General features: G+C 52.1%; 1 protein-coding gene across 2 annotated transcripts; it reads left to right on the forward strand.

Moving 5' to 3' along the window:
• The first annotated feature begins 1,728 nt into the window (after positions 1-1,728).
• Positions 1,729-8,158, forward strand: IST1 (increased sodium tolerance 1 homolog (yeast)). Of its 2 annotated transcripts, XM_010152706.1 has the most exons (9): positions 1,729-1,823; positions 2,469-2,649; positions 2,916-3,003; positions 3,310-3,393; positions 3,725-3,835; positions 4,207-4,413; positions 5,512-5,604; positions 6,641-6,686; positions 7,837-8,158. In XM_010152706.1, exons 1-9 carry the CDS (start codon positions 1,733-1,735, stop codon positions 8,034-8,036), a joined length of 1,101 nt encoding a protein of 366 aa, XP_010151008.1. In that variant the 5' UTR covers positions 1,729-1,732; the 3' UTR covers positions 8,037-8,158. The 2 variants fall into 2 exon arrangements, with proteins under 2 accessions (XP_010151008.1, XP_010151009.1); XM_010152707.1 differs by lacking the exon at positions 5,512-5,604 and having other exon boundaries at positions 7,837-8,036.
• Positions 8,159-8,776: the final 618 nt, after the last annotated feature.

The raw sequence follows: 8,776 nt of genomic DNA on the forward strand, positions 1-8,776 counted from the left end.
GGGACCCCTCCCCCTCATGCCCTCAGTGTGCAGCCGTGCTGGCGAAGCCAACGCCGAGTGTCCCGCGCGCCTGTGGGAGCGGGCCCCGGCCACTGGGCAGCTGCGGCGAGTGTCGCCGGCTGATGAATGCTCCTGGAGACCGCCCTGGCCACGAGCTGATTGCTCCGAGCACAGGCGGATTGCGGGGCGGGCAGCGTAGGAGCCTGCCTGCGGGAAGGGATGGGAAGGGAGGGTTGGATCCGCCTTTCTGCAGCATCCTGGCTGGGAGCATCGTGCGGGGTGTGGGGACGACAGAACTTTTTGGAATGGGAGCGGGATGGTTGTGAAAGAACGGCCGGTGAGCTGGCTGCTGCTTGGATCAGGCTGCTCTTAATTGGAATAGCTACTTAGAGAATGCTTAATAACCAGGATAGTTATTTTACGGAAGCGTTGCAGCTCCGACTGAACTGTTTCTTGCAGCACTGTAAAGTCATTTTGATGTTGTAGGAGTGTTTTCCAGTTACAGAACGGCAAAACTTCCCTTTTACGGCACCAGCCTTCGATTGTGCATGTGTATTTCTGCAGATTGTTGAAATGTGTCGATAGATCACCTAAATGAGCTGGGTATGCACCACACAGTAATAAATCTTCTATAAACCACTGGTTATACGCAGAATGCCGTCACTGTCCAAAAGCCTGCTCCAGTGTGCCCTTGTGCTCCAGGATATTTCTATGGGACAGCTCCTAAGGAAGAATTTATTTGATGATCAGTTCTTGTCATAACACAATGCTGTAATAAAGTGTCTGCTGAGTTAGTTTTTTGTAGGACTGATGAGCTGAACTGGCTCATGAGAGACCGGAGAAGTACCAAAGCATGTGTTCAGGAAGCGTGAATGATGTGGGGAATATGGAATGGTAACTTTTTTCTTCTGATGATAGGACTGTTACAAGCTTAGTGGATCATGCAGCTGTTTTACAACTTGCGTATTAATAGGACAGAAGTCATCTTGGTTCTTGCAGTTGACCCTCATGTTTCTTTAGAAATGGGGTTTTGTCAACAAGGTGACACAGAGAGGGGTTTTGACTGTGTGATAGTTGTTGCAGGTGGCATCTTGAGGCGTTGGTTTACTTCCATCACCCTTTAAAGTGTGGGAATGAAAGCAAGTCTTGCCACAGCTCTGCTGTTTATCGTGAAATCTGTTTGTTTGGTTTTTTTTTCACTTGGTTGTCTGAGAAATCTGGGGCTGAATGGAGTCTCCAAATACCATCTCAGTAAGCTGAGCTTAGCCACATCTGGTACATGTATGTTTAATGTTCTCAAAACTTTACCCTGGTATTCACACCAGTGGCTGGTGTCGCTTACTGAGCTTAAGCACACTCAGGCCTTTAATGTCTTGGTTTAGGGTATGTTTTCTAACCCTGTTCCTGGTTATGGACTAGTCCTAGTTTTTTATAATCTTACATCTCTTTCTGGGGTTGAGATTCAGTCTGACAGAATGGGAATATCCGGGAAGTTTCTTTTCCCTGTTGGCCCTGGTTAGGTGTGGGATTGTAAAGTGGGAAAGGGAATGATATGTGCTGTAGGTCTGGCTGTTTGTAAATAACCAGATTCAGGAATAGCAGACCTGTACGTGGTTGTTTGGATAATATGGGTTTTTTTTCCCCCACGTGAAACAGTGATTGGTGTCCTTCTGGTGTGACCAACAGCTCCTGGTTCCAGTGACCTTCCCCTTTTCTCCCACAGAAAGTGTTTATGATGTTGGGTTCTGGGTTCAAGGCCGAGCGCTTGCGAGTCAACCTGCGCCTTGTCATCAATCGCCTCAAACTGCTGGAGAAGAAGAAGAGTGAGTATTTGAGGGGAGTGTGACCCAGGATGCTTTTGGGGCACAGGAGACTTGAGAAGGCTTTTCTGGAGTCAGGATACTCTCATGGGCTAGAGTGTGGAGTAGCCTTTTGCTCTTCCTCACTGGACCCAGACCTTGCAGTCTGCCCCAGTGTGTGAGTACCCAGGGGAGCAGGCTGGCCACAATGTGCCCTCTGCCCACCTTCCTGGCAGGTGCCAGAGTGCAGTTTACGGGGTGTGGTAGCTGTGGGCTGTGCGTGGAGGGGATGTGCCAGTGTGCCCCGGGGCGCCTTTCCTGGGCCTTCCGTGCCCACAGCATAGTGGGGAGCTTCCTGGGTGCTGTGGGAGGCTCTCCCCACCTGCCCTGCCCTGCCCTACCCAGGCACAGATAAAGTTCATGGTTCTGACTGACTCTGCAGGGAAGTTGAAGGGATGTTTCTAGCAGAAAAGCCCACTCTCTCCAGTGAGTTAGTGTGCTAGGGCCTAGGCACAAGGGTTCCACCAAGCAATGCCCGAGTGTCTCACACTGCAGAGGCTCAGTGAAGGAGAGAGAGAAGTGGCATTGTGTGTGGTGGGGACTGTGGGCGGCTATGGAGGCAGCAGCCCCTGCCAGCACAGTGATTGGCCTTGGGGATATGTGCTGTAGCTGAGTTGGCCCAGAAGGCAAGGAAGGAGATTGCAGATTATCTGGCAGCCGGAAAAGATGAGCGTGCCAGGATTCGTGTGGAGCACATCATCCGTGAAGATTACCTTGTGGAGGCCATGGAGATCCTGGAGCTGTACTGCGATCTGCTGCTAGCCCGCTTTGGCTTGATTCAGTCCATGAAGTAAGCTCTGGCCTAGAGGGTGTGCTGTGGGAGAGGGTGCTGGCCCGCTGGGCTCAGGGAGGGGTACTGCTGGGGGCAGGCCTGGGGTACAGAAGGGCACCTGTGTTTGTCTCTGTGTCCTAGGGCCTCCAGAGACCTTTTCTTCCCCAGGCAGGGAAGGCTCTGGAGCCCAGTGTGGAGGATGGGGACTTTCAGGCTAAGCAGATTGAGGGTGGCAAAGACTAGGTGCTTGGTGTGGAGATAGGATTGTCTTCTGTTGTCCTTAGGGAGCTGGACTCTGGCCTGGCAGAAGCAGTGTCTACACTGATTTGGGCTGCACCACGACTCCAGTCGGAAGTGGCTGAGTTGAAGATTGTGAGTAGGTTGTTTGAGGGATGCTCTGTGTGTGAGGGGGGTGGTTTGACGCTGCCAGAAACTAGTGGTAGCCTTTGGGTAGGACTCTGTTGTTAAGGCAGAAGATGTGTTTTTATGGGCTCTGCAGATGGAGACCCCAGTATAGGTGTCCCTTGAACAACAGGGATGGTTCAGACTGCTCAGCTGGGGTACTCAGTGGCAGAAATAAGGGTGAATTGGGGTGGGGGCAGTTGTAGGGGCTACAACAGATGTGTAGTGGGCGAGAGCAAGGGTGTGCATACCCCCAGAGTTTCACTCTTGCTGCAGGTTGCTGACCAGCTGTGTGCCAAGTACAGCAAGGAGTATGGGAAGCTGTGCCGGACAAACCAGATTGGGACAGTCAATGACAGGGTAAGGAACGGGTCGAACAGCTGCAGACAGCTTATGCTGGCAGAACAGCCATGCCTGCTGTTGCCACAGGCATTAGCCGCTGGCTCACTGCAGAGTGGGGTGGGCCAGCTGTGCTGCTGGGGGCTGCCTGCATGGGAGCATAGTGCTGAGGTCCCTGGTGTGTGGATGGAGAGGAGCAGAGCACACAGAGCCCTGGCCTGTTGTGCTGGGAGGAAAGGCCTCCCCAAGGCTGCACTGTGCTCCCCACAGCAGGTGACCCTGGCTGGGATAGAGCTCCGCTGTGCTGCACTGCCCTGATCCTGCTGAGGGTCTGTGCAACCTTGTGTTCCAGCTGATGCACAAGCTGAGTGTGGAAGCACCACCCAAGATCCTGGTGGAGAGATACCTCATTGAGATTGCCAAGAACTACAATGTGCCCTACGAGCCTGACTCAGTGGTGATGGTGAGTGAGGCACCTGCGAGTCTGGAGATCCCTTCTGTGTTCCAGTGGCTGAAATGTCCTGCTAGCGCTGTGCAGGCTTTTAGAGCACAGGGCTGTGGCATTGCAGCAGACTCAGTGGTCATTGTGCTTTGTTCCTCTAGACAGCCCTGGCATACCACGATCGCGCTCCTTCCCACAGCCCTACCACACGTGGCCCTAGCCACGTGATTCCTGTTAATACCACTGGGTAGCTGCTGTCTGCTCTGTCCTTACGTTGTCTTTATTGTGTTCTCCCATCTTGGCCAATGGCAAATGCTGCATCTAATGCTGTTCAGAGGGCTGTGATGGGAATAGAGATGTGTTGGTGAGCAGAATTCTTCCGCTTTCTCCAGGCTGAAGCCCCTGCAGGCGGAGAGGCAGATCTGATTGATGTGGGATTCACAGAGGATGTGAAGAAGGGTGGCCATGGAGGGGGAGGAGGTGGTGGATTTACAGCCCCGATGATTGGTCATGATGCATTAGTTCCCATGCCAGTGATGATGCCGATGCCCATGCCAACACCAAATCCGCCCTTCTCCTATCCGCCTCCAAAGGGACCGGTAAGTGCCTTCGCCTTGAGCATTCCCTTTTTCTGTGGAAGACCCCAGTTCTGGTGCTTAGCCCTGTGCCTGCTGACTGAGAAGTGTCTATACCCGATAGCTTAATGTGTTGGAAGGCCACAATGTTGCTGTGAGGCTGCTTGGAAATGGTTGGCAGTGCAGCTGAAGCTTCACGTTGCTTCTTGGCTGTGGAGGTTCCTACCCCTGTTCTCCAGTCAGCCCTCTTTGCCTTCAGGGAACAGAGGAGTCCAGACTTAACTCCTGAGGCAGTCTCCTGACTGTCAGGCTTTTGACCAGGGGTCGGAACTGCACTTGGAAGTTAGTAGGTGGGTATGTGCCAAGAATGAGTCAAGGAAGTCAGGTGACTGTTATGGGGTGGGAACAGCTCAGAAAAATGCGCAAGTGCCTGCCTTCAGACCTGCAAGGGGAGGGCACCAGGCCCTTGGAGATGATTTGTTGTGAGGGTGGAAGGTGGGAGCTGAAAAGAGCATTGTTCTCTGAATTCAGTCATTCATAGGGTATCTGTGTAGACTGGAGAGTGGCAGAACAGTGGGATGGCTTGGTGTCTTAATACAGTCCCAGCAATGCTGCCGTGCTTTTTGTGGAAAATCTGGGTCAAATATCATCACCTGGCTGAAGGCCCAGGCATACATGCTCTGGGCACTTGGGCCAAGTCCAGGTCTTTGAGGCACGTTGTGTTACAAGTAAGGGTAATGCAAAGCTCAGGTGAGCCAGAGACCTCCTTCCTGTTTTGTGATAACTGCACTCAGGACAAAAGGCTTAGATGTGCTTAAGGCAAGGCATTACCCTTTTTCTCCTGTTACTTCTAATGCCTTGAAAGACCAAGTGTTTAATCATGCTGGTTCTTTAGAACAACCCACAGTCCTGTTAGCTGGGCCTAGTTGCTCCAGGTGACTACATCTGCCTGACTTACTAAGAAAAGATTCTCAAGTATTATAAACTCTTATTGGGTTGGACGCTTGCCTGCGTTTGTCTTAGACCGCTCCTTTCCCTGACTGCCATAGCAGCTGTAGGTGTGTCCCACGCTCGCTCTTCTAGGTGAGTAGTGTGGTGCATGACTGTAATCTCTCTGTACAGGAGAACTTCAATGGCCTGCCAGTGGGGACCTACCAGCCTTTCGCTAACATCCATCCACCACCAATTCCGGCAAACCCCCCGACATACGAGTCTGTAAGTGCTTGAGCTGAATCACCGTTGTAGGCAGCAGAGAGCACCTCAAAAAGAGTGCGGTGTAGCCACAGAAAAGGCAAATGTTCACTAAGCTTGTTGCTGTCAACCTTTGGAGCTTTTGGGTGGTGCTTGGCATTGCTTGTGGGTGTGGTGAATCACCGAGTGCACATGATGGGAGAATGACTAGCGAGAAGTTCCTCATTCAGCTGTGTGTTTTGGCTGCAAAGGAAAGCCAAGATTTATTTTACTGCACTGTTAAAATGATGATAAACAGTTGAGTCCACAAGATCTAAGTTTTTTGCAATGTGAAGGATTTATCACCTTCAGTCTAATGGCTTTTGAACTAATTCATAGTTAGCCTGGATGAAAATTCTGGCTGACCCAGATGGTGTATGTTTAAGCCACTCCTTCCTTTCCCAGACTTTTCTCAGTCCTTAGGGACAAGGAAGGAGTGGCTGGAGTCTTTTTCTATTTTCTGGTCGGTGTTTTTGTTGCTGCAGTTCATGGTCACCCCTCTCATTTTGCTTTCAATGACGTGCTGCTGCTTTGTGCAGTATCCTGAGCAGGGATGAGCATAACCAAGCACCTGTGTGTGCTGACCCCTTGTACTGCCTGCACAGCAGCCTTTGAGTCCAGGAGATGCAGGCACAGTTGCAGCAGTTGGTAGCTGGCTGGGGATAGATGGCAGCCAACAGGGAATGAGGAGTTACACCAGCACGACTGATCATGCCATGGGCCTCTGACCCAGCTGGACCAAGACCTGAGATGGGGTCGTGTCGTACCTTGCTACTGGTTACAAGGACCTGTCTGTTGTTTGTGGTAGGAAGGAAGCAGTGGCTGGGATGACATGGATGAAAAGGGCAGTCTTCTCCCACTACCATCTTGATAAATATTTTAGACCTGCTGGCGGATATGCTGAAGGGGTGGGGTGTGCGTTGTTCTGCATGTGTGTGACTGCTGTTGCCCATGAGCAGTACCTACACGCCCGTGTGATTCTGTGTAGGGGAGAGAGCTGTAGTAACTAAGTCTTTTGCAGATTGATGAGCCTAATCCTGACAAAGACGCTTCTGCGCCAGTGGCTGGTGAGTATGCTGGGAGGTGTGGGAAACCTAGGGTGGTTAGGGGCTGGGGTTAGCTTGAGATCCCAGTGTCCCTGCGAGAGGAGCCTTTCCATATGGGAAACAATATGTAGAACTCGACCCATCTCAAGAGCAGGATTTGAGTTTGGAGAGGACTCTGATGGAAATGGAGAGTATCTTCTCAAAACAGGGAGGATCCAGACTTCCACTGGGAAACTCAAGAACTAGAGTTTGACTTTGGAGTCAGTACTGGGTTTCCAGCTTCAGCTGTCTGATCACACCAAGTATAGGGCGTTGCAGGATAAAATGAGAGAGCAGCAGCTCCGAGTGATAATGTGTTTTTACATGGGGTACTGTTCCGCAGCCACAGAATGAAAGAAGTACTGAGGGTAGATGGGTTTGCGTGTCAGAGTTGAGGTTTCATACAGCGGAGCAGGACTAGCAGAGAGAGCTGTTACCCCTGAAGGCTTGCGAGATGCTTCATGCGTCATAATTGGATCATACCAAATTTCTCCTGCCTTGTACACTGTGATTCTGCTTTGTATGTTTTGAAAGCACTCGTTATCTGTAGCACCTGATAGGGGCAGAGGGGGTGTTAGAGGAAGTAGACCCTTGCCAGCTCTAGCAGTGATTCTTAATGATCTCATGGAGCCCTCTGGAGAGCATTGGGTGACACATGCTGAAGAAGATGGCCTGTGGGTGCACTGGAGCTGGCTGTACGCTTCAGTTTGATGACAGCATGTGGCACCCATATGTGTCTTTAGGAGGTGTTGGAATGGAGTGAACCAGAACTTTGAATCCCCGTGGTGCAGTCCAGCCAGTGTAGGCACATGGGAGCTTCATCCCACCTGCTGCTGGCTATGGGCAGGGGAGGGGGGTCTCCTGCTGTCTGCAGCTGTGGGGTAGGGTCACCAGCCTAGAGCTGCCTGGCTGCAGCTCCTCGTGGCCATGTAACCTGCAGCCTTGTGGTTTCCCCTTGGGTCTGCTGGCAGTCAGGTGGGGGTGTGACCACTGGTTCTGTTCAGAAAAATACACGGTATTGGATCAGAAAAATACACAGTAGTAGAATGACTCTTCTTTTGTGGGGCTCTGTTTGGCCTGGTGGGAGTGTGACGATGGTGAGGTGAAATGGTATTTCTCTCATTTGAAATAGGGCCGGGGCCCCAGTCGGAACCTTCTCCTAAACCAAAAGCTGGAGCTCCTAATACCATTGATAACTTTGTGCTGCCCGAATTACCGTCCGTGCCAGATACGCTGCCAGCAGCATCTGCCGGCGCCAACTCTTCTGCCTCCGAAGACATTGACTTTGATGATCTTTCTCGGAGATTTGAGGAGCTAAAGAAGAAAACATAAAACTGAGTGGGCTGTGACTCCAGCGTGAGGGGCAGGAGCTGCAAGAGCTGCTTCTCTCTGAAACACACTCCCTTTGAAATCGGTCCTGTATTAACCTCAAATGAACGCGCTCTTCTTTTTGAGCTCTCTTCCTGCTGTACTTAAACCAAATGCTGCCGCTTCCCCAGCCCTTGTTGCTCCAGGAGGTGAACTGTGGAGAATCCTGTGAGGCTGGAGCAGGGAACAGCCCCTCTCAGTCTGGGAAGCTATACAGGGACACTGCTTGACGTCTGGGTGCCTCTGCAGTAGCTCTGTGCCCCCTCCCACAGGAACGGGAAGTGAAGGCTGAACTGGGACAGGGCTTTCTCCTCTCCCACTGTGGTCTCAGGGGCAGCATCATCCACATTGGTTAGACTTGTAACAGCTGGGGCTGAGGCAGGGAACAGAGTCATGAGGAGATGTGGCATTAGCACTTCTGCCATCTCCCTGGCTCCAGCTGTGTCCAGTTGCAGTTTGCCTTGGAAGCTGATGTCCTCTTTCATTCCCACTGGACTCACGGAGCCCTTTGGCAGGGGTTCTGTTCACAGGAGTGTGGCACTGCACGCTTTCCTGTTCAGCTGCCCGTTCCCCCCGAACCTGCTGGGAGTGCCGGCTGGCCAGGCAGAGGGTGGCAGAGCGGCGTGGTGCGTGCAGCCTGCTCGCGGGGCGCTGGGCACTCGGAAGCGCTGCGGCTGGGGGAGCTGAGGGGTTCACGGCAGTAA

This window comes from Eurypyga helias, unplaced genomic scaffold (genome assembly GCF_000690775.1).
Source record: "Eurypyga helias isolate BGI_N326 unplaced genomic scaffold, ASM69077v1 Scaffold17675, whole genome shotgun sequence".
Taxonomy (NCBI): Eukaryota; Metazoa; Chordata; class Aves; order Eurypygiformes; family Eurypygidae; genus Eurypyga; species Eurypyga helias.